The sequence below is a fragment of the Cherax quadricarinatus genome, chromosome 67 (genome assembly GCF_038502225.1).
Source record: "Cherax quadricarinatus isolate ZL_2023a chromosome 67, ASM3850222v1, whole genome shotgun sequence".
In the NCBI taxonomy this organism is placed as follows: Eukaryota; Metazoa; Arthropoda; class Malacostraca; order Decapoda; family Parastacidae; genus Cherax; species Cherax quadricarinatus.
In genome coordinates, this window is record NC_091358.1 from 13830883 (window position 1) to 13857122 (window position 26240).

At 44.0% G+C, this 26240-nt stretch overlaps 2 protein-coding genes across 8 annotated transcripts in view; one reads left to right on the top strand and one right to left on the bottom strand.

Moving 5' to 3' along the window:
* The window catches only part of LOC128699706 (neuronal PAS domain-containing protein 2-like), a 689714-nt gene that overhangs the window by 452702 nt on the left and 210772 nt on the right, over nucleotides 1–26240 (top strand). The window lies entirely within an intron of this gene.
* LOC138854696 (zinc finger BED domain-containing protein 5-like) lies at nucleotides 18948–20804 on the bottom strand. Its single transcript, XM_070099403.1, has 2 exons — nucleotides 20488–20804; nucleotides 18948–20222 (listed from the first exon to the last, which is right to left on the bottom strand). The coding sequence occupies exons 1-2, from the start codon at nucleotides 20746–20748 to the stop codon at nucleotides 19644–19646; spliced, it is 840 nt and encodes a 279-aa protein (XP_069955504.1). The 5' UTR covers nucleotides 20749–20804; the 3' UTR covers nucleotides 18948–19643.

Sequence of the window (26240 nt, forward strand, 5' to 3'; positions counted from 1 at the left end):
ATATATATATATATATATATATATATATATATATATATAAATATATATATACAATGTTTAACTAAAAAATGACGCAATAGAATTAAAAAATATTCAACCGGAGGAAAAAAAAATATAGTAATTACCCTTGTGTTTACACCAGCGTCAACAATGGCGGACTAATTCACGGGACGAAGCCATCTGCCTGGTAAGTTTTGCATATCTTATATCAAATATTATTCTGTACAGAGAAGCCTTCCAAATGTTAAATGGAAGTTGTTAGACAGCAGCATTGTACCTGAAATAGTATCTGGAAACACCTTAGCCTAACAGACACGTACCTGAGAACTAATGAGGCCTTGTGAAACGTTGCTTAGAACCAAAAGAGAAAAAACACATACTTGAAATGAAAATACACATTATTATTATAATCAAAAAGAAGCGCTAAGCCACAAGGACTATACAGAATGAAAATACACAAGACTTGGTGTGAACCAAGGGTTCCCAACATTTTCCAAGTCATTCCCGGCTTTTACAAGAAAATCTATAATGGTTTCTCTCCCCCTTTATGTGACCTTTATTTTTAAACTTGATGTTACACTTTTTCAAAAGGTTAAAACAAAGCAAACTTTGGCAATAATGATTTTTAGGTATATATTTACAAAGAACACTATGAAAGAAACGTATAACCAGGAAAATGGTCATAATTCAGAGATAAGTGAAAGCACTTGGCAATTCATTTGTAAACAATATTCCAGTATCAACACTGTCATGCACCCAGTATCAACAGCTTATCTGCAATAGATGTCTGTGTGACACAACTTACTGTGATCCCTGCAACTGTTGGTACTAGGTCTGTTATTTGTGGGACTGTTGCTGACAGAGAGTACACTCAGTCACACTCAATTTGGAGCTTGTTTCCAGTCTTTGACTGACAGAGAGACAAACTCGACTCCTTCCTGGAGTTCTGTAGGGACGTTATTAGCATGCTATATGAATGGATACCTTGCCAGAGCCATAGTCTGGAAAGTACTGCTGGAATTCATCAATGAGGGATTTAAAGCATTTGTACAAAACATACAAATCTTTAACAATGGTCTTGAAGACACACACATATGCACATAAAAGAACATTAAGTTGATTTAATCTACGATAAACAAATAAAGTCAAACACTGTGATCTCTGCAATGAGAAACTGGCTGAAGACATCTTCTCTGATGACTTCAGAAAGTCGGGGGAATTGGGTCGTGTTTTCCTCTTGAATACGTCTCCTCAAAACTGCAGTTTTCCAATGATTACAATTTATGTTGTGTGCATGGTAGGTAATATTGCTCTGACGACTTTGCAGTTTGCTGTTGAACTCATGTATAGTTTCAAAAATGTCTGCCAAGTATGCTAAATGATCCTGAAAGACTTGGTCAGTAGCTCGTCTTTATTATGATTGGCCAGGAAAATCTTCATTCATTTGGTCAATAAGCTCATGAAACCGAGTGAATATGTTGACCTTTACTTGCCAAATCATAGTTGCACTATTGCAAACAAGTTTTACAGAACGAATGGGGCTCACTTGCCATGGTTTCGAGTCCCACGTGTTCTTTGATTTATGTTGCCCTTGGACTGTCAGCTGACTTGTGTATAGAACAGAGATTGGTGTTCAACATCGACGTCTTCACGCAATTCACGGAAAAGACATGTGTCCAGGGCTGACCCTTGGATGAGGTTGTTATGATGATGGTCTGTAATTGGGCAAGTATGGCTGCTGATGATGTAAGTGGGCAAGCAGGGCTGCTGATGATGTAAGTGGACAAGCAGGGCTGCTGATGATGTAAGTGGACAAGCAGGGCTGCTGATGATGTAAGTGGGCAAGCAGGGCTGCTGATGATGTAAGTGGGCAAGCAGGGCTGCTGATGATGTAAGTGGACAAGCAGGGCTGCTGATGATGTAAGTGGACAAGCAGGGCTGCTGATGATGTAAGTGGACAAGCAGGGCTGCTGATGATGTAAGTGGACAAGCAGGGCTGCTGATGATTTAAGTGGACAAGCAGAGCTGCTGATGATGTAAGCGGACAAGCAGGGCTGCTGATGATGTAAGTGGACAAGCAGGGCTGCTGATGATGTAAGTGGGCAAGCAAGGCTGCTGATGATGTAAGTGGACAAGCAGGGCTGCTGATGATTTAAGTGGACAAGCAGAGCTGCTGATGATGTAAGCGGACAAGCAGGGCTGCTGATGATGTAAGTGGACAAGCAGGGCTGCTGATGATGTAAGTGGGCAAGCAAGGCTGCTGATGATGTAAGTGGACAAGCAGGGCTGCTGATGATGTAAGTGGGCAAGCAAGGCTGCTGATGATGTAAGTGTGCAAGCAAGGCTGCTGATGATGTAAGTGGACAAGCAGGGCTGCTGATGATGTAAGTGGACAAGCAGGGCTGCTGATGATGTAAGTGGACAAGCAGGGCTGCTGATGATGTAAGTGGGCAAGCAAGGCTGCTGATGATGTAAGTGTGCAAGCAAGGCTGCTGATGATGTAAATGGGCAAGCAAGGCTACTGGTGATGCAAGTGGCCAAGCAAGGCTGCTGGTGATGTCTTGGAGACATGAGTATCTCTGTTAATCAAGTAGTGTATCCCAACCACGGTATGATTTTTAAGTGTGACAAGTGCCTAGAATGCAGATCAAGACCCCAACATTGCTGTGGCGTCATCTGTACCCACTGCGATTGCATCCCTCCATACTAGTACTTCTTTATCAAAGAAATCTTATGCTACTTCGATTACGTCCTTTCCTTTTATTGTCGTGGTTCATGGACGACAAAATAATAAGTCCTCTTTGACTTCTTGACCGTCAACATTTCGCACAAAAACGAGGAACTAAGAAAGCTTTCCATGACAAATTGATTGATGGCTCTATCTTGTCAATTACTTGATCTTTAATGTCGTGAGCCATATCGTATATCCGTGATTGTATAATTCCATTACACAGCGGATTTGCTTCACTTGGATTGATCAAAGTTTCCTGATCAAGGTCTTATTCTTTGCTGTATGCAGATCAGTTATATATGACACTTGTATTGTAGCCGTTGCAGTCTGTTGGATGGGTCCCCTGCCACCCAGCCTGTGTCTTTTCAAACCATCGATCTTGTACTTAAAAAGTGCGTGACTAATTTGAGGTAACCTTGAGTGAAGCTTTTCAAGATACTTCCTTAGCTGAGATGGTTTCATGGAATCATTTGCTATGACTTCGCGGCATATTAGACACTGATGTAACCCCTACTATCTCCGACAACGTAGATGTGCGTGTCAACACCCGGGTATGTTGCTAGGTTAGACGTTGATGTGGTCCTGCGTCATCCTTCACAGTGTAGCATCTCTTATTTCCTGGCATGACGATCACTGACCAGCAGTGCCTGAGAAGTAGCACTATTGTAGTCCAAACAGACATTGACACATTACTATTAATTGCCAGGGTTTTGAGCCCTACACACACACACACACACACACACACACACACACACACACACACACACACAAAAGCACACACACAAGCACACACACAAGCACACACAAGCACACACACGAGCACATACACGAGCACACAAACGAGTACACACACACAAAAGCACACACACGCACACACACAAAAGCGCACACACACAAAAGCGCACACACACAAAAGCGCACACACACAAAAGCACACACACAAAAGCACACACACACACAAGCACATACACATGCACATAAAAGAAGTTAAAGGTTTGGTATACAAATGCAGATGGAATAACAAATAAATGTGAGGAGTAGCATGAAAGAATCAAGGAGACATCCCCAGACATAATAACACTCACAGAAACGAAACTCACCAGGATAAAAGATGCAATCTTTCCACCCGGATATCAAATTCTCAGGAAAGATAGAGGGAGCAGAGGGGGAGGAGTTGCAGTGCTCATTAAACACCAGTGGGGATTTGAAGAAATGGAAAGAATGAATGGAATGGGAGAAAGGGACTACATAGTAGGAACAATCCAGTCTGAGGGCCATAAGGTGGTAATTGCTGTAATGTACAACCCGCCACACAACTACAGGAGGCCAAGAGAAGAATACGACGAGAGCAACAGAGCAGTGGTAGACACACTAGCCGAGGTGGCCAGAAGAGCACACATGGAGAGAGCAAAGTTACTAGTTATGGGTGATTTCAATCACAAGGAAATTTATTAGGAAAGCCTGGAGCCACATGGGGGTCCTGGATCATGGAGAGCCAAGATGATGGATGTGGTACTGGAAAACCTCGTGCATGAAAATGTTAGAGACACTACCAGAGATAGAGGTGAGGATGATTCAGCAAGACTGGACCTGGTATTCACCTTGAGTAGTTCAGACATCGAGGATATCATGTACGAAAGGCCCCTTGGAGCTAGTGATCATGTGGTTCTGTGCTTTGATTACATAGTTGAGCTGCAAGTGGACAGGGGAGCAGGAACACGACGGGATAAACGAAACTACAAAAGGGGGGACTACACAGGCATGAGGAACTTCCTGCAAGACGTTCAGTGGGAGAGAATTGGCAGGAAAACCAGTAAAAGAAATGATGAATTATGTGACAACAAAATGCAAGGAGAGATTTGTTCCCAAGGAAAATAGAGGTAACGGGAAGACCAGAACGAGTCCTTGGTTCACCCAAAGGTATAGGGAGGCAAAAATTAAGTGCACTAGAGAATGGAAAAAGTACAGAAGACAAAGGACCCAGGAAAATGAAGAGATAAGCCGAAGAGCCAGAAGCGAATATGCACAGATAAGAAGGGAGGCTCAGCGACAATACGAAAATGACATAGCATCAAAAGTCAAGTCTGACCCGAAGCTGTTGTATAGCCACATCAGGAGGAAAACAACAGTCAAGAACCAGGTAATCAGGCTGAGGAAGGAAAGCGGGGAGTTCACAAGAAACGACCAAGAGGTGTGTGAGGAGCTCAACATGAGATTTAAAGTATTTACAGTGGAGATGGGAAGGACTCCAGGAATTCAGAATAGGGAGGTCAAACAAGTGCTGGATGAAATACACACAACTGAGGAGGAGGTGAAGAAGCTGCTATGTGAACTGAACTAACCTAACATTTCTCCGTGCGTCCTTAGAGAGGGAGCAGAGATCCTGTGTGTGCCACTAACAAAAATCAATACATCCATTGAATCTGGACAACTACCTGAGGTATGGAAGATGGCAAATGTAGTTCCAAGTTTTAAGAAAGGAGACAGACACGAGACATTAAACTAAAGACCTGTCACTGACGTGTATAGTATGCAAAGTCATGGAGAATATCATCAGGAGGAGAGTGGTGGAGCACCTAGAAAGACACAAGCTTATAAACGACAACCAGCACGGTTTCAGGGAAAGAAAATCCTATGTCACAAACCTACTGGAGTTTTATGACAAGGTAACAGAAGTAAGACACGAGAGAGGTGGATACACTGCATTTTTTTGGACTGCAAGAAGGCCTTCGACAGTCCTCACAAGAGGTTAATGCAAAAGCTAGAGGATCAGGCACACATAACAGGAAAGGCACTGCAATAGATCGGAGAATATCTGACAGGGAGGCAACAACGAGTCATGGTACGTGACGAGGTGTCATAGTGGGCGCCTGTGACGAGCGGTCAGTCCTAGGACCTGTGCTGTTTTTGGTATATGTGAATGACATAACGGAAGGGATAGACTCAGAAGTGTCCTTGTTTGCAGATGATGTGAAGTTAATGAGGAGAATCAAACTGGTCGAGGATCAGGCAGGATTACAAAGAGGCCTGGACAGGCTACAAGCCTGGTCCAGCAACTGGCTTCTTGAGTTTAACCCTGCCAAATGCAAAGTCATGAAGATCAGGGAAGGGCAAAAGAAGACCACAGAGTCTAGGTGCCCAAAGACTGCAAACCTCACTCAAGGGAAAATATCTTGGGGTGAGTATAATTCCGAGCACATCTGAGGCGCACATCAATCAGATAACTGCTGCAGCATATGGGCGTCTGGCAAACCTAAGAGTTGCGTTTCGATACCTCACTAAGGAATCGTTGAAGATTCTGTACACCATATACGTCAGGCACATATTGGAGTATGCAGCACCAGTTTGGAATCCACACCTGGTCAAGCACGTCAAGAAATTAGAGAAAGTGCAAAGGTTTGCAACAAGACTAGTCCCAGAGCTAAAGGGACTGACCTATGAAGAAAGGTTAAGGGAAATCGGCCTGACGACACTGGAGGACAGGAGGGTCAGGGGAGACATGATAACAAATAAAATGCTGCGAGGAATTGACAAGGTGGATAAAGACAGGATGTTCCAGAGATGGGACACAGAAACAAAGGGTCACAATTGGAAGCTGAAGACTCCTATGAGTCAAAGGGATGTCAGGAAGTACTTCTTCAGTCATAGAGTTGTCAGGAAGTGGAGTAGCCTAGAAAGCGACGTAGTGGAGGCAGGAACCATACATAGTTTTAAAAGACGAGGTTTGATAAAGCTCATGGAGCAGGGAGAGAGGACCTAGTAGCAACCGGTGAAGAGGCGGGGCCAGGAGCTGTGAATCGACCCCTGCAACCACAAATAGGCGATTACACACACGCGCACACACAATCAGAAATATTTCTGCATTTGAGTAAAATTCAAGTAAAATACAGGCCTAGGATACTCATGGGCCGATTCTAGGCCTACTCGAAGGAGGCAGTAGAGCTCCCATTCCCCCTATAAACGGAAAAGTGATTTTAACACTCCTGAACAAAACCTGAAAGCCTCGTTGATCACCGTCACCAACACAATAGAACGCAACAACCACAAAATTTCAACCAGGCTAAGCAGCACCTACCCAGCAACACAGGAGTCACATGATCTCATCGTCTACCCGTCTTCATCCCAACATGACATTCTTAAAGTCACAATGTGTCACTTACACCTCACTCTCCGCCTATATATGTCTTTCTACCTCTGTATGTTAGAAGTGATCAAGGTCCCAGGACCGAAACGTTTTCTAATATGTCCTAGTGTTTGCTTACATGTCTTTCTAACCCAACTTGTGGGTATTTATTACCAAGGTTTATACCAGCCTTACAGTAAGAATTATGAAGAATAGAAAGACGCCATACCATGACTGGAACAATACATAATTACTACGCACATAGGAGGCTGAAACTTATGACGACGTTTCGGTCCGACCTGGCCAAGTACTTAAAGTTCTACTCTCAAATCAGCACCGGAGCCACGAGCAGTCAACATCCAGCAGGTGCCAGAAATATTGCTGGAGCACCTTTATAAGTCTTAAAGAGGAACTGACCACTGCCTCTCGAAGGTAAGATCAACCAGGCTGTGATAGCCATGTTAGTAGATTACAAACAGCATGAACCTGATTAAATATACAATCAACAAATGTGGCCATTTTTTATATTATCTTCCAGCCATTATTAATGTTGAACTTCTTGTCTGAGGTTCTAGTAATTTTAGTAAGGTCAAAAGCATGAAAAAGTTTGAAAATCTACGCATTCGAACTTTGAAAGTCTCAACCTTTGCTAAGTTGGGTAACTTTGGGAAACGTTTGGACGAGTGGGTGGGTGGTTTTAGATTGGACCTGCCTAGTATGGGCCAGTAGGTTTGCTTTAGTGTTTCTCCATTCATATGTTAAGTTAGTGGTCGTGTTGTAGAGTGAGACTCAGTCCCCCAGTGTTCGTATGCTTACCTTCGTTGTTTCAACTTGAAATTGGTCTGGGTGTTTGATCATCATGGTCCACTACAAGGACATGTAACCCCACGCACATACCAGCCTTACACTATGTCCTTGTTCCACGTTCCACTCCGCCCTGCACTATGTTAGTGTTCCACGTTCCACTCCGCCCTGCACTATGTTAGTGTTCCACGTTCCACCCACCCCTGCACTATGTTAGTGTTCCACGCTCCACTCCGCCCTGCACTATGTTAGTGTTCCACGTTCCATCATCTAAGATGGTGTGCTGGAGCGTGGGAGTACCGTCGTTCCCTAGAACGTCGGAATATCCACGCAAGTAGTTGAAGTTAAAGTCTGTGTTACAGAATGACGCGTAACTCCACAGTCAGTGCAACATCACCAATATATGTAATACTAATTAACAGTCTGTTTCCACCATTATGTACTGTTCAGTGGCTTTCAAGAGCGCAGTGCACTTCGCCAAATACGTAGCAGCGGTAATGAGACGTGTGCTTTCATTGGCTATTTCAACATTCGCCACTAGTGTTCACCCAATCAGCGGAGCCGTGACGTTACGGGTGTGCAGCCAATCAGCAGTCTGATGTCATGAGAGTTCAGCCAATCAGCAGAGGTCGTACTCTTTTCGCTGGTCTGCGTCTCATTTTACAACAGTTTTCTTGCGAGGCTTCCAACAGCATTTTCCTAACGAAAAACAGAAAATAATAACTGAGTATGGGTTGACTAATGGGTTGGAGCATGGGTTGGAGCACTTGTAGGCGCATGGGGTGCATGGGTTGAAGCATGGGTTGGTACATGGATTGGTGCATGGGTTGAAGCATGGGTTGAAGCATGGGTTGAAGCATGGGTTGGTGCAAGGGTTGGAGCATGAGTTGGTTTATGGGTTGGAGCATGGGTTGGTGCATGGGTTGTGCTGGCGATAGACTAACCATCTGGCGTTACCAGTAGGAATATCAGAGTTTGTATACATGTGAAGTACCGTTTACAACCCTATGGAAGGGAGCATCTATCAGACAATGGCTCCATGTATTTTTCATCAAAAGTGGAGTAGCGTCAACTACAATAATTGGCAGTCGCCCAGTGTCGATGGTACAGTACGTGTTCTGTTTCAGTGTTGTGTTTTAGGCAGGCGTGTTGGATGGTGGGAATCATCTCAAACTCGTCTGCTATCTTCCCCATACAGACGATGCTCATAGACAGTGTAGCCTGCACTCGAAGGCCAAACTGCCTACAGCGTAGCCTACGAGTGTAGGCTATACTGTAGCCTACACTCGTAGGAGTCAGTCAGGGTTGTGTCCCTGGTGTCTGATCCAGTGTTGGTGTAGCAGAAGTCAGGGTTGTGTGTCTGGGTCAGTGTTTGTACAGCAGAAGTCAGGGTTGTGTGTCTGGGCCAGTGTTGGTGTAGCGGGAGTCAGGGTTGTGTCTGGACCGGTGTTGTAGCAGAAGTCAGGGTTGTGTGTCTGGGCCAGTGTTGGTGTAGCGGGAGTCAGGGTTGTGTCTGGACCGGTGTTGTAGCAGAAGTCAGGGTTGTGTGTCTGGGCCAGTGTTGGTGTAGCGGGAGTCAGGGTTGTGTCTGGACCGGTGTTGTAGCAGAAGTCAGGGTTGTGTGTCTGGGCCAGTGTTGGTGTAGCGGGAGTCAGGGTTGTGTCTGGACCGGTGTTGTAGCAAAAGTCAGGGTTGTGTGTCTGGGCCAGTGTTGGTGTAGCGGGAGTCAGGGTTGTGTCTGGACCGGTGTTGTAGCAGAAGTCAGGGTTGTGTGTCTGGGCCAATGTTGGTGTAGCGGGAGTCAGGGTTGTGTCTGGACCGGTGTTATAGCAGAAGTCAGGGTTGTGTGTCTGGGCCAGTGTTGGTGTAGCAGAAGTCAGGGTTGTGTGTCTGGGCCAGTGTTGGTGTAGCGGGAGTCAGGGTTGTGTGTCTGGGTCAGTGTTGGTGTAGCGGGAGTCAGGGTTGTGTGTCTGGGCCAGTGTTGGTGTAGCGGGAGTCAGGGTTGTGTGTCTGGGCCAGTGTTGGTGTAGCGGGAGTCAGGGTTGTGTGTCTGGGCCAGTGTTGGTGTAGCAGAAGTCAGGGTTGTGTGTCTGGGCCAGTGTTGGTGTAACGGGAGTCAGGGTTGTGTCTGGACCGGTGTTGTAGCAGAAGTCAGGGTTGTGTGTCTGGGCCAGTGTTGGTGTAGCGGGAGTCAGGGTTGTGTGTCTGGGCCAGTGTTGGTGTAGCGGGAGTCAGGGTTGTGTGTCTGGGTCAGTGTTGGTGTAGCGGGAGTCAGGGTTGTGTGTCTGGGCCAGTGTTGGTGTAGCAGAAGTCAGGGTTGTGTGTCTGGGCCAGTGTTGGTGTAGCGGGAGTCAGGGTTGTGTCTGGACCGGTGTTGTAGCAGAAGTCAGGGTTGTGTGTCTGGGCCAGTGTTGGTGTAGCGGGAGTCAGGGTTGTGTGTCTGGGTCAGTGTTGGTGTAGCGGGAGTCAGGGTTGTGTGTCTGGGCCAGTGTTGGTGTAGCAGAAGTCAGGGTTGTGTGTCTGGGCCAGTGTTGGTGTAGCGGGAGTCAGGGTTGTGTGTCTGGGCCAGTGTTGGTGTAGCGGGAGTCAGGGTTGTGTGTCTGGGCCAGTGTTGGTGTAGCGGGAGTCAGGGTTGTGTGTCTGGGCCAGTGTTGGTGTAGCGGGAGTCAGGGTTGTGTGTCTGGGCCAGTGTTGGTGTAGCGGGAGTCAGGGTTGTGTGTCTGGGCCAGTGTTGGTGTAGCGGGAGTCAGGGTTGTGTGTCTGGGTCAGTGTTGGTGTAGCAGGAGTCAGGGTTGTGTGTCTGGCCCAGTGTTGGTGTAGCAGAAGTCAGGGTTGTGTGTCTGGGCCAGTGTTGGTGTAGCGGGAGTCAGGGTTGTGTCTGGACCGGTGTTGTAGCAGAAGTCAGGGTTGTGTGTCTGGGCCAGTGTTGGTGTAGCGGGAGTCAGGGTTGTGTGTCTGGGTCAGTGTTGGTGTAGCGGGAGTCAGGGTTGTGTGTCTGGGCCAGTGTTGGTGTAATGGAATAAATAGCAACGCGGGATAACTGTAAAATTATGAAATGATCTGTAGGTATGTTTCTAGGCTTATCTCAGCACTGGTGTTGTTCTGCCTAGATGATGCAATGTTGACACTCTCAGAATTTAAAATATCAAAGAGTACACCATGAAAAAAAATCCCAAGAAATCCTGATGACTTTTTGTAAGCATAACCAGCAGACGCCATTGAAGTACATACCAGACGTGGCATTTATCTTCGCTAGAGACAGGTGGTGGTGATTTCGGAAGATCATAACTGTTGGATCGTCTTACATCTTCTCACCAGCATCCTCTGGTTCACCAGGATGTTGAGGTGTCAAACCTTTCTTCTTCCTGCTTATCCCTTTGTTCTTATATCATTGATGGCACTGACTAGATTTTAAATCATTAATTTGTGACGCGAGTGGTTCTCAGCTCTGGAAAGTGGCCTCTGGTCTTCTCTCTCTCCTAGTATACCGAGTATCTCTCCTAATATACTGAGTATCTCTCCTGGTATACTGAGTAACTCTCCTGGTATACTGAGTATCTCTCCTGGTATACTGAGTAACTCTCCTGGTATACCGAGTATCTCTCCTAATATACTGAGTATCTCTCCTGGTATACTGAGTATCTCTCCTGGTATACTGAGTATCTCCCCCTAGTATACTGAGTATCTCCCCTAGTATACTGAGTATCTCCCCTAATATACTTAGTATCTCCCCTAGTATACCGAGTATCTCTCCTAATATACTGAGTATCTCTCCTAATATACTGAGTATCTCTCCTAATATACTGAGTATCTCTCCTAATATACTGAGTATCTCTCCTAATATACTGAGTATCTCTCCTAATATACTGAGTATCTCTCCTAATATACTGAGTATCTCTCCTAATATACTGAGTATCTCTCCTAATATACTGAGTATCTCTCCTAATATACTGAGTATCTCTCCTAATATACTGAGTATCTCTCCTAATATACTGAGTATCTCTCCTAATATACTGAGTATCTCTCCTAATATACTGAGTATCTCTCCTAATATACTGAGTATCTCTCCTAATATACTGAGTATCTCTCCTAATATACTGAGTATCTCTCCTAATATACTGAGTATCTCTCCTAATATACTGAGTATCTCTCCTAATATACTGAGTATCTTCCCTAATATACTGAGTATCTCTCCTAATATGAGTATCTATCCTAATATACTGAGTATCTCTTCTAATATACTGAGTATCTCCCCTAGTATACCGAGTATCTCTCCTAATATACTGAGTATCTCTCCTAATATACTGAGTATCTCTCCTAATATACTGAGTATCTCTCCTAATATACTGAGTATCTCTCCTAATATACTGAGTATCTCTCCTAATATACTGAGTATCTCTCCTAATATACTGAGTATCTCTCCTAATATACTGAGTATCTCTCCTAATATACTGAGTATCTCTCCTAATATACTGAGTATCTCTCCTAATATACTGAGTATCTCTCCTAATATACTGAGTATCTCTCCTAATATACTGAGTATCTTCCCTAATATACTGAGTATCTCTCCTAATATGAGTATCTATCCTAATATACTGAGTATCTCTTCTAATATACTGAGTATCTCCCCTAGTATACCGAGTATTTCTCCTAATATACTGAGTATCTCTCAGCTATTATAAACTACTGATAAACTATAATCATCCAGAACTCAACAGGTGGAGTTGGATGCTCTTCCATTTCCACCTGACACAAGAATTACATCGCCATTATGAAGACATCACCGACTGCCATTTGTTTTTCCTCTCGGAGACGCCACGACTCTCAAAACTCTAGCTCTTGGCTCTAATTAATAACATTTTTACTTGCAATTTCATTTAAACTTTGCCTCGTTCAGGGAAACGAAAAAAAAAAATAATGAACGTGTTGACTGTAAAAATTTATGTATCATGTGAGCTGTAATGGATATTAATTTATATTTCCTTGATTTATGTTCACAATATTTATGTCACTTTTTACTGTAAACATCACGGGCAGGTTTCCAGGCAAATTTACCCTGACTTTGGCAACTCGGGAAGTGTATGCAGTCGTACAGTGAATAAAATTATAGAATTATTTATTCTACAGGAAGAAAGAAGCAATAACAGTCTATCTTAATAAATATAATTAATGGACTTTAAACTCTGGAAATGGTAAATATTTTTCAGAGGTGAAACAGGAGTCAGTGTTGTGTGTGTGGTTCAGTGTTGGTTTAGCAGGAGTCAGTGTTGTGTGTCTGGTTCAGTGTTGGTGTAGCAGGAGTCAGTGTTGTGTGTCTGGTTCAGTGTTGGTGTAGCAGGAGTCAGTGTTGTGTGTCTGGTTCAGTGTTGGTGTAGCAGGAGTCAGTGTTGTGTGTGTGGTTCAGTGTTGGTGTAGCAGGAGTCAGTGTTGTGTGTCTGGTTCAGTGTTGGTGTAGCAGGAGTCAGTGTTGTGTGTGTGGTTCAGTGTTGGTGTAGCAGGAGTCAGTGTTGTGTGTGTGGTTCAGTGTTGGTGTAGCAGGAGTCAGTGTTGTGTGTGTGGTTCAGTGTTGGTTTAGCAGGAGTCAGTGTTGTGTGTGTGGTTCAGTGTTGGTGTAGCAGGAGTCAGTGTTGTGTGTGTGGTTCAGTGTTGGTGTAGCAGGAGTCAGTGTTGTGTGTCTGGTTCAGTGTTGGTGTAGCAGGAGTCAGTGTTGTGTGTGTGGTTCAGTGTTGGTGTAGCAGGAGTCAGTGTTGTGTGTCTGGTTCAGTGTTGGTGTAGCAGGAGTCAGTGTTGTGTGTGTGGTTCAGTGTTGGTGTAGCAGGAGTCAGTGTTGTGTGTGTGGTTCAGTGTTGGTGTAGCAGGAGTCAGTGTTGTGTGTAGTGTTGGTGTAGCAGGAGTCAGTGTTGTGTGTCTGGTTCAGTGTTGGTGTAGCAGGAGTCAGTGTTGTGTGTGTGGTTCAGTGTTGGTGTAGCAGGAGTCAGTGTTGTGTGTCTGGTTCAGTGTTGGTGTAGCAGGAGTCAGTGTTGTGTGTCTGGTTCAGTGTTGGTGTAGCAGGAGTCAGTGTTGTGTGTGTGGTTCAGTGTTGGTGTAGCAGGAGTCAGTGTTGTGTGTCTGGTTCAGTGTTGGTGTAGCAGGAGTCAGTGTTGTGTGTGTGGTTCAGTGTTGGTGTAGCAGGAGTCAGTGTTGTGTGTGTGGTTCAGTGTTGGTGTAGCAGGAGTCAGTGTTGTGTGTCTGGTTCAGTGTTGGTGTAGCAGGAGTCAGTGTTGTGTGTGTGGTTCAGTGTTGGTGTAGCAGGAGTCAGTGTTGTGTGTCTGGTTCAGTGTTGGTTTAGCAGGAGTCAGTGTTGTGTGTGTGGTTCAGTGTTGGTGTAGCAGGAGTCAGTGTTGTGTGTGTGGTTCAGTGTTGGTGTAGCAGGAGTCAGTGCTTTGGTATCTCAGGTCTGGTGTTACCACTGGCATTAGGCTCTCGGCTCCCAAGACCTCGTCTCTTTTGGAGTCGCACCTGTAACTCAGGCCGCAGCCCGAGTGCCAGATATAGTCTGCTCTTCGCCAAGGGTAGTCTGCTTTGCCTCAGGGGTAGTCTGCTCTGCCCCAGAGATAATCTGCTCTAATATGTGTCTGATGGTGGTTACCTGCTTATATGTATACTTGACTTTATTCACCGCCACAATTCTGGTTTGTGATGTCTAGCATGCCAGAGTGCCAACTGTTCCAGCCTCGGGTACCAGGTATACGAGAGCCTCATTTGTCTAGGTGCCAAATTTAAGTTACCTCTTCTGGGTGGGTTAGAGACGGCAGAGCAACCTGGGCTGTTGATGTTAGCAGCACGGAACCCAATGTAGGCACCACAGCCTGGCTGATCAGGAGCTAACTTAAGCAACGTACTTACTTTCCTCTTTGAAGACAAGTAATGATCTGTTGGTAATTTTCCATATTTGTATAAATGGTTTAGAAAAGTGACACGTTGATAATATAAACACTTGTACAACATTGGGGAATCTTTATTATGGAAACGTTTCGCCACCTAGTGGCTTCTTCAGTCCAATAATACAAAGATCAACGGCGAAAAATTAGGAAGAGTTTGAGGTAATCAGTCCCTCAGCCTTTAGTCGATTTATGGCTGAGGGACTAATTACCTCAAACTCCTCATCTTCCACCGTCTTTCTCTGTAGTGGACCGAGAAAATCACCGAGTGGCGAATATTTCCAGAATAAAGCATCCCAAATATTGCCCAAGTGTCTCAATAATCAATTTCTCACAGTCATTGGAGTGAGTAATTGGTGATCAGTGTTCTCGCCGCAACCATCATCTATGTTGGGAATAATTTCCACAGGCTGCGGCTGCCGATCATTTTGTTGGGAAATAATTTCAGATTGTTGATTTGGATCAATTTTTTTTCAGCATTTTTTCATGTATGGATTATGTCGTAATTTTTTTCGTGGGTCGTAATATATATGTTCTGAATGTTGTGTTTTGGTATCTGCTTCCACCACCTCTTTATTCACTTCCTCGCCGCTATAGCTAATATCGTCGGCTGAAAAAGCATACCATTGGTGGGGTTAGAACCCGCGGTCAGAGAGTCATAAAACTCCATACCGACATGGTAGCCACTGGGCCAGCTGGCTCCAGTAAGATTTATCCAACTAAGTATATTTACGGTTTGTTTCCAACCGTGTCATTACGATTTTGTGAATCATCGGTTGTATCACTGTGTTCGTTGGTGATTAGCCTTCCAATCCTGGTGATTGTAAAAGAAATCGGTATAATCATAACCATAATTTTTAAATTGTGGAGGGATCAGCCAGTGGAAGGCCTCGGTCAGATGACCAAAAGCTCCAGCTGCGGGTCATCATATGACCCGCGTCAGGAAACACCTTACCAAACCTCCAACGCTGGTATCGCGAGCAGAGTCCTTGACGTTGCAGATTAAGCACTATAAACTTGTCGGGGCTCTTAAACTGCCTTCCAGGTTTGCGCACTTTGCGCGTCTATCCAGACACGCACTTCCTGAGCTAGCATGTTATTAGTGCACTTAAACGCACTTCCAGTCATCACCAGACAGATGAAGTGGTTCCCCAACCCTGGGAGACTTACCTACCGCAAGGGGGGATTAATGGTACCAGTTATGTTTGAAAACGAGTTTAAAAACATCGTTACGAACGAGTCTTCCTTCCTCCACTTTAGGTTCAGTTTAATTGCCACTTGCTGACTTGGGGGGGGGGGGCAGAGTCATTGTTCCCATCATCTGGTCCCGGACCTGCTCTACTAGTTCTAGCTGGATCAACCAGGCTGTTGGTAGTAGAAAGACACTAAAGTATCTGTTACACAAATAACCCGCACGAAGGAGATATCTTATAAAGACGTGTAACTAGCGAATGGTCCTTTTTACATGTAATGTGTCGTATACGCAACTCCTGAAGGGCGTTTCTGTGTCCGTTGTTATACCATGTTCTCATGCTTACAGTATCATGCTCACGGTCAAGCGGTAAGCCCTAGGAGTCATGCAGGACCTGGAAAATAGGAGTATAGGCCTGCCTACCAGGTGGCAGCTCAGGTTTCTTAGCGGTCTGATCAGTTAGGCTGTTGGTGTAGGAATCAGCAGTCCAGCCATGGCAGCAGAGCTCTACGGCTGTATTAAGCCTAGCAGTGCTAGGACACAAAGCTCGTCTACGCTTTTTTTTTTTTTTGTCGTTGAATTCATGTCTGCATATAGAGCTCATTATCATTGTTACGAAATCATTTTTTTTTTTTTTGGAAATAGTTCATTACTGCTGCAGCTTACTCAATTCTCTAAACTTTGAGAGGTAAGCAAGTTGCAAGTATGTCTGCAATTATTTGAGTGCCACTCACAGGATGGGTATGGGGGTGTTAATAAGAACATGAGAAAGGAGGAACACTACAGCAGGCATACCGGCCCATACTAGGTAGGTTCTTCTCGAGCCCAAACCCACTAACAAAAATATTTGCCCAACCCATTTCCAAGATATATAATGCGGATAATTTCGTTTTATTATAAAGACATTTCGTTTAGCTACACCATTATCAATTTACCTCGTGAAGGGATCAAGAAACCGTGTTTACACTGGTCAACAACCAATCAAAATGCTTCCAAGGCCAGAGTAACAATTTCCAACTAATTTTAGGCCGCTTATAATGAATATCATGGTTAAAATTGTTTATTAGCTCTACTTTTCAATATAGACCTACGTGTCACAACAGGTTCCAACAGGCTTGTGGCAGTGTGTTTCTTACCACACTCACAGTCTGACTGACCTTCATTATTGTTCCAGCAGTCATGGAAGGTGGTTGTGATGTGCAAGTTTATATTCTGAGGTGAAAGGTAGGTGATTTTCTTACCCCAATATTTTTTAAACTTATAATAAATATTAACTGAGCTAGCTATTGATATGTGAGGCATGTTAATTTTATTTTCCTACTGAATGATATAAATACTTCTGCTTAGCTGTCATGCAATGCATGAAATATGATGAACATCAGTGGCAGCTTTGTGGTGACTTAAAGATTGTTGCTCTTGTGATGGGCTTGTAGGGCGGATACACCAAGTACTGCTGCTTTCTATGTGACTGGTACAGCCGTGCAAGAGGCTTTCTATGTGACCACTTGTACGGATACACCAAGTACTGCTGCTTTCTATGTGACTGGTACAGTCGTGCAAGAGGTTCCCACTACATCAGGAGAGACTGGCCACCTCGTCAACCATTGGAGTCTGGGATGAAAAATGTTCAACATCCACCTCTCACTGAACCAAACAAAATTTTGCTACCACCACTACACATAAAACTGGGACTCGTGAAAAACTTTGTAAAAGTTATGGATAAATCAGGTCAGGGATTCAAGAATTTACCATCAAAATTCTCCTGAGCGACGCTAAGATAAGAGAGGGAGTCTTCAGTGGTCCTCAGGTTCGAGAGCTTCTTAAAGATGGTGACTTTGAATCAGACCTTCATGGGGAGGAGAAAGTTGCTTGGGAAACATTCAAGTTAGTGGCGAAGGAATTTCTCGGAAACACAAGGGAAAGTAACTATAAAGAATTGTTGGAAAACCTCATCAAGACTTACAAGAACATGGGATGTAACATGTCACTTAAAATCCACTTTTTGGACTCACTTTTAGACTTTTATCCAGTGAACTGTGAGGCAGTTAGTGACGAACATGGTGAAAGGTTTCACCAAGATATTTCAACCATGGAAAAATTGTACCATAGCAAATGGTGCACAAGAATGCTTGCAGACTATTGCTGGACATTGGCAAGAGATGATTCTTCAGCCCATTATAAGCGTCAAGCAAAAAATCAGAGTAGGTACAGATTAGAGTTTAAAACATACTGACATACATTGTACGTTATAATAAAATAATCAAATATTACATGTCTCGTATCTTTAAACATATAGCCAATAAGCATTTCAAGGTGATATTTGGATTCAGGACATGAAAATACATAACAATTAACTGATCTCATTTAAGAAGCATACAACTTTTCAAAAATTATTGACCAGTTTTGTTTACATTGTGTCGGTGAAATCTACCGTAGTATTACCTTGGGTATAGCTTGCAAAATATAAACATTATACTAGACGCTTCAACACGGCAGTGTGCGCGTGCTCAGTGTACCTGGACAGTGTTCCTTGGGGGTTAACGCCCCCGCAGCCCGGTCCATGGCCAGGCCCCTGTAACGAGAAAATGATCACATATGCTTCAGCTGGCGCGCTTATGCATTCTCTGGTTCTGAGTTTCTTGCTCTCAGCGATCACCTTGAGCAGTTACTGACCCGCTCACTCCAGTGTGACGCTTTTAAAATGGGAGGATAAGTAAGGGAAAAGGAGGGAAGCAGAATAGATTATGTTCGTGAAGCGTCTAGTTTATTGTGCATCTCATATCTATCCTTGTGGATGATAGTGACTGGTTTGTTGTGCACCTCCTATCCATCCTGTGGAGGGTAGTGGCTGGTTCATTGTGCACCTCATATCCATCCTGTGGATGATAGTGGCTGGTTTATTGTGCACCTCGTGTCCATCCTGTGGAGGGTAGTGGCTGGTTTACTGTGCACCTCCTATCCATCCTGTGGAGGGTAGTGGCTGGTTTATTGTGCACCTCTTATCCATCCTGTGGAGGGTAGTGGCTGGTTTACTGTGCACCTCCTATCCATCCTGTGGAGGGTAGTGGCTGGTTTATTGTGCACCTCTTATCCATCCTGTGGAGGGTAGTGGCTGGTTTACTGTGCACCTCCTATCCATCCTGTGGAGGGTAGTGGTTGGTTTATTGTGCACCTCCTATCCATCCTGTGGAGCAGTGGTTCCCAAACTTTTTCAGCTTGTTACCCAATTTAACATGCCACATAAAGCATGTTACCCCTTTCACAAAATGTTGTTATTATTGATATATATGGCTAAATTAAAACACTTGAGATATTTTCTTTTATTTATTGTATTTGAACATTGTGCATCTCTAATGACTATTACCAAAGATGTCAAGAACATCAGTGGGATGGATGGAGTTGCATACTTGAAGCTAGTTTAGGAATTCTTGGCTTCGTGGTTGAAAGTGCCAGCCTGGCATCGTTTGCAACATTCAAGCGAGTCCTCTTTTTTTGTTTTCATACCCAGCACAGTTGAGAAGCCCTTCTCGCACAGATACGTTGTTGAGAATGATACCAACAACTTCAAAGCTCTCTTGGACAGAGTTGGCAAGTCAGGTAGTCGTGAAATCCAAAAGGAATCTGCATTTTGGTTTTGGAATTCGATTTTCAAGGCTTCATTGGCTCGCATTGTGATCCTCCTTTGCAGGGAAATCATCATCATGAATGGCATCATCAGGTACAGAGAAGGGATGAATGATCCACTGAAGAGTGGCTGTTTCTTGGTCACTCTCTGGAAAGTAGTGATGCATGCTTGTTTCAAGCCCCTTCAAATGGTTGCTCATTTCTTTGTTGATGGTCTGTAGAAGTGATCCAGTATCATGACTATTCTCCTCAACAAACTGGTCTAGGGTGGGAAACTGGGCGATCACTCCTTTCTCCAAGCGCCGAATCCAGTTTCCCCAGAAATGCAGTCACAGTGTGATGGGCATCAATGACAGTCGTGTTTCGGCCCTGGAGTTGCAGATTACCACTGTTCAGCTCCGCAAATATGTCAGCCAAATAACAAAGTCGAGCAAGCCACTCCTTATCGGTGAACTTGGTAGCAAAAGGAGATCCTTTTTGTTCCAGGAATTCCTGAACAGCTTTTAGGAGCTCAATGACTCGACGTACAACCTTGCCTCGTGACAACCAGCGAACATCGGTGTGATAGAGCAGAACTTGATACTGCTCTCCCATTTCCTTGCACAGCTCCTTGAATATGCGCGAATTCACATCTCTGGACTTGATGAAGTTGACGATTTTCAACACATCTTCAAACACTAACTTCAGATTACCAGGCAGGCTTTTCGATCCAAGAGAGTACCGATGAATGATGCAGTGATCTACAGAAATTTCTGGATTGATAGCTTGTATGAGGCCCCGTAATCCACGATGACCACCCATCATCGACGGTGCTCCATCGACGGAGACCTGGAATAAAAAGAAAAATTATTATAGACTGCGTCAGTTAGTCATTGTTACTTATCTTTTGCGTTATAATTATATGGTTTTAATTAATTATTTCGGTACTTGAGTATTTCAGTACGACAGGCACGATATTTTTTGTGTGAATCATGTACAAAATATTAGCTACACTACAGTTACTTGTACAATAAATAAAACTGTATATGACTATATGCCGTGTAATTCATTGTATTTATACTAATTTAGACTTTATATAAACATCGTTTCCTACCTGTTGAACGCTGTTCCAATCCAATCCATTCTTGGTAAAGAAACTGTTGATATTGAAGACATCTTCTCCCTTTGTGGTTGTCAGCAGATCCTCGCATAATAGGAACTCTTCTTTGATCTTGTCCTGGTGGACGTAACGGACGAACCCAAGGAGAACAGCACAACTGGCTACGTCACACGATTCATCAAATTGCAAGGAGAATTTGCCATATGAGCTTTCCTTGATCTCTGTTGTAGCTTGGGACAGGATATCTGATGCCATGTCATCGACTCGTCGGCGGATGGTGTTGTTTGATAAAGATATGACACTCAGTTTCTTCGCTTGATCCTCCCCACATACCTTGCTTACCATCTCGTATGCACAAGGTATAATCAGATTCTCTGCAATGGTGTGGCATTTCTGTTGTTCGGCAATTTTATATGCAACACAATAGGATGCTTCGACCGCAGCTTGAAGCTTTTGGGCTTGAATTCCAGATGAGCCGAACTGGATATTCTTCAGTGCTGAAAATAAGCTGGCGCTGAAAATAAGCCTGATCCTTATTTTGAAGATTTGGATGGCACTTCTGGAGGTGAGCTGAGAGTTTTGATGGCTTGAGGCTTTCATTTGTCAACACTTTGTGACATGCCACACATTGTGGCCGATCCTCTCCACCAGAAGTTAAATTCACAAAGCCATGGCGAAGAAAGGCGTCAGTGTAGGTGCGCTTTTTGGACATTTTCTTGTTCAATCTGCAGAAAAAGAATATTCATGCATACACTGCAAAACGCAAGGTACATAATTTCTCGCATGGTAGCTAACACAAGTTCACTGATGCAAGCACACACGCATACATTCAAAATTGTCAGGCTGCAAGTATCATGCTTGTCAGCACAAGAGCACCGTGTAGCGCGAGACTACAGTGAACGTATACAGCCTCGCATACTCTGCTAATCCTAGCAAAACCATTGAAAACGTAAGAACCACACATACATTATATATAAAATTAATAATAGCTACAAATTCACAGTAACAGTGGGTAAATACTAACTATATACTGCACAGAGCAGTACACATACATACCAGCTTATGTCTACCTCGGCTGATGCTCACAGATAAACTGACAGTGTGAAATAGAGGCAGCCTCAGGAAGTGAGTGACGCGTACTGGACAGGTCGATCTGGGCTACTGAGTGACTTTTGTCCTGAAGCATACTTGTCAAAATACTTTTGGGTTTCCACACACTTAGCTATATATTTCTTCTTTTCTAATACTGTATATTAGTTTTTGATGTTTATTGTTATTTAGTTTAACTTTATTACTTACTTATAATAGGTTTACTTTACAACTTTATATACTAAGACAAAGTTAACAATAATCCTCATACCGGGTACCGCATTGTTTTCTTGATTTTCAGAATTCATAACTTTTTTTCTGTCACCCCTCCATTACCCCCCAAAAATGGTTAAATTACCCCCAGGGGTAATTTACCCCCAGTTTGGGAACCACTGCTGTGGAGGGTAGTGGCTGGTTTACTGTGCACATCCTATCCATCCTATGGAGGGTAGTGGCTGGTTTATTGTGCACCTCATATCCATCGTGTGGAGGGTAGTGGCTGGTTTATTGTGCACCTCATATCCATCCTATGGATGATAGTGGCTGGTTTATTGTGCACCTCATGTCCATCCTGTGGAGGGTAGTGGCTGGTTTATTGTGCACCTCATATCCATCCTGTGGAGGGTAGTGGCTGGTTTATTGTGCACCTCATATCCATCGTGTGGAGGGTAGTGGCTGGTTTATTGTGCACCTCATATCCATCCTATGGATGATAGTGGCTGGTTTATTGTGCACCTCATGTCCATCCTGTGGAGGGTAGTGGCTGGTTTATTGTGCACCTCATATCCATCCTGTGGAGGGTAGTGGCTGGTTTATTGTGCACCTCATATCCATCCTGTGGATGATAGTGGCTGGTTTATTGTGCACCTCATGTCCATCCTGTGGAGGGTAGTGGCTGGTTTATTGTGCACCTCATATCCATCCTGTGGATGATAGTGGCTGGTTTATTGTGCACCTCATGTCCATCCTGTGGAGGGTAGTGGCTGGTTTATTGTGCACCTCATATCCATCCTGTGGATGATAGTGGCTGGTTTATTGTGCACCTCATGTCCATCCTGTGGAGGGTAGTGGCTGGTTTATTGTGCACCTCATATCCATCCTGTGGAGGGTAGTGGCTGGTTTATTGTGCACCTCATATCCATCCTGTGGAGGGTAGTGGCTGGTTTATTGTGCACCTCATATCCATCCTGTGGAGGGTAGTGGCTGGTTTATTGTGCACCTTATGTCCATCCTGTGGAGGGTAGTGGCTAGTTTATTGTGCACCTCATATCCATCCTGTGGAGGGTAGTGGCTGGTTTATTGTGCACCTCATATCCATCCTGTGGAGGGTAGTGGCTGGTTTATTGTGCACCTCATATCCATCCTGTGGAGGGTAGTGGCTGGTTTATTGTGCACCTCATATCCATCCTGTGGATGATAGTGGCTGGTTTATTGTACACCTCATATCCATCCTGTGGATGATAGTGGCTAGTTTGATAAAAAAATTAGACACATGTACAGCATCTGGGTATGTAATTTGTAGACGTTTCGCCCTCCAGCGGCTTTATCAATACAAGGACATAATGAGAAGACTGTAGAAGCATATAAAAAAGACAAGGTAATCAGTCCCTCAGTGTAGTCACTAGTGGTAACCCTGGTCAGTGTAGTCACTAGTGGTAACCCTGGTCAGTGTAGTCACTAGTGGTAACCCTGGTCAGTGTAGTCACTAGTGGTAACCCTGGTCAGTGTAATCACTAGTGGTAACCCTGGTCAGTGTAATCACTAGTGGTAACCCTGGTCAGTGTAATCACTAGTGGTAACCCTGGTCAGTGTAATCACTAGTGGTAACCCTGGTCAGTGTAATCACTAGTGGTAACCCTGGTCAGTGTAATCACTAGTGGTAACCCTGGTCGGTGTAATCACTAGTGGTAACCCTGGTCGGTGTAATCACTAGTGGTAACCCTGGTCAGTGTAATCACTAGTGGTAACCCTGGTCGGTTTAATCACTAGTGGTAACCCTGGTCAGTGTAATCACCATTAATGGTCACCGTGGTCAGTGTAGCTTCTCCCAGTGGTAGTTGTGGTCAGTGTGGTCACCACTAGTGTCACCATGGTCAGTGTAGCTTCCCCTACTAGTGTCACCGTGGTCAGTGTAGTCACCATTAGTGTCACCGTGGTCAGTGTAGTCACCATTAGTGTCACCGTGGTCAGTGTAGTCACCGCTAGTGTCACCGTGGTCAGTGTAGCTTTCCCCAGTGGTAGTTGTGGGCAATGTGGTCACCACTAGTGTCACCGTGGTCAGTGTAGCTTTCCCCAGTGGTAGTTGTGGGCAATGTGGTCACCACTAGTGTCACCGTGGTCAGTGTAGCTTTCCCCAGTGGTAGTTGTGGGCAATGTGGTCACCACTAGTGTCACCGTGGTTAGTGTAGCTTCCCCCAGTGGTCGTTGTGGACAGTGTGGTCACGTCTGGCTATCCCCATAAAAACATCTATCGGTGTCGTCTTAACGTTGATAATGTTCTCTTAGTGTTGTTAGAGTTACTAGTGTTGTCTGTGTGTTGTGACAGTGTCCAGTGTTGTGTCACAGTTGACAGTGACTGAAGGTCATTCGTGCTGTGCATACAGATGAAGGACGGGGTGTCAAGACGTGATTTATAATCTGTGTATTGGAATTCACTTTTCGTATTGCATTTTTACAACGATATATTATCATGAAGATTCTATACTCAAATAACTCGCACATAGAGATAAACTTATGACGACGTTTCGGTCCTACTTGGACTTTTAACTAGTCACAAGTCGGACTGAAACGTCGTCATAAGTTGCATTCTCCTACGTGCGGGTGTGTGTGTTGTTCCAATCATTGTATTGTGTGTTTGTATTATTTATGAACACACACTTTTGCGTATATGTTAGCTGAACAAATGAAGATTTTACACAACTTCGCGGTTGTTTAATCTTTATAACCTCAACATTTGTGCTTCTAGTGACCGGTAGCACAATTGGTCTGTAATACACTTCATCCTTCTGGCTAACATTCTGGGAAGAGTCACACTGGACGTCACTCCACATTCCGACTCGTGCAGTCATCTGCAGGATAATGAACCTCGAAGTAAACAGCACTTACGCTGAAGAAGAAATTTCTGATGCCTTCATTTGTTCAGCTCGGAATGTTTTGATGTCGGTTACTGGTATCTGGAGAACATCTTTCACAAACTCCCATATGATAAAAAGAAGACAAAATGGAGAAGGTAATTGTATAGAGGAACGACACGGAAGTGTTCGGGAAACACAGATAGCAGAGAGCTTGCAAGCCCACACCGAGGCTGTCTACTGATAACTACCTACTATCTACATTAAGAACTCTGATAGGGTCAGCAAAACAGGTGGTGGAGTGGCGATGTATGTCAGAGATAAATTATTGTGTTAGACATAATATAAAATTAGAAACGTCGGATACTGAATATGTTTGGCTACAGTTTCTCGAGGGTTGTGAAAAACTAATCTTGAAGGACTGTCATGTATTATCTATATATATGAAATTTGAGAGAAACCCTATAATTCTGAATCTTTGAGCTCCGACAAGGAATCGGAGATGGTTTTGCCCTGGCTATGGCTCCGGGTCCCTGTGAATGGAATAAGAGGAACGTCTCTGCGTAGGACCTCGAACCAATTACCTATTTTCCTCCGCACATGAAGTGTGAAGGTGTGATATGGAGTGAACGTGGGAGGCCCAGTAATGGAGGCATCAAGCTCTATCAGTTTGCCAGGGACCTTCATGTTGTGATAATTACGCTGTCGTATGCAGACAACTTCATTATCATGTCATTTATATTTTTATTAATCACACTCAAAATAATATATATTACAAGTAATGTACACAGCATTAAATGCCGTATTTTTAATGTGATGTATTTTACCCCAGGCGGCTTTGGCGCTCTCTCCTAGACTGTAGTAGTAGTGACAATCATATATATTTACAAAGTAGAAGTGATGTAAGGAGACAGGAGTATATGGAGAGAAAAAGAGAGGTTAAGAGTGGTGAAGCAATGTAAAAGGAGAGCAAATAATAGAGTGGGTAAGGTACTGTCAACAAATTTTGCTGAGAATATGAAAAAGTTTTGGAGTGAGATTAATAAGTTGAGGAAGCCTAGGGATTGAATGGACTTGACAGTTAAAAATAGAAGAGGAAAGTTATTAGATGGAGAGTTGGAGGTATCAGGAAGATGGAGGGAATATTTAAGGAACTGTTAAATGTTGATGAAGATAGGGAAGCTGTGATTTCGTGCATTGGCCAGGGAACTATAACATCTTGTAGGAATGAGGAAGTCAGATGCGAGTGTGGGGGAGATGCATGAAGATGTGGGTAGAATGAAAGAATTGATGAGATCAAGACAATAATGTTAGAAGCAAGTGGGAATATAGTTTTGGAATGGTCAATGCTTTTATTCAGTAAATGTATGAAAGAGGGGAAGGTACCTAGGGACTAACAGAGAGCATGCATAGTTCCTTTGTATAAAGGCAAAGGGGACAAGAGAGAGTAAAAAATATAGGGGAACAAGTCTGAGTATACCTGGTAAAGTGTATGGTAGTTATTTTTTTTTATTATCACACTGGCCGATTCCCACCAAGGCAGGGTGGTCCGAAAAAGAAAAACTTTCACCATCATTCACTCCATCA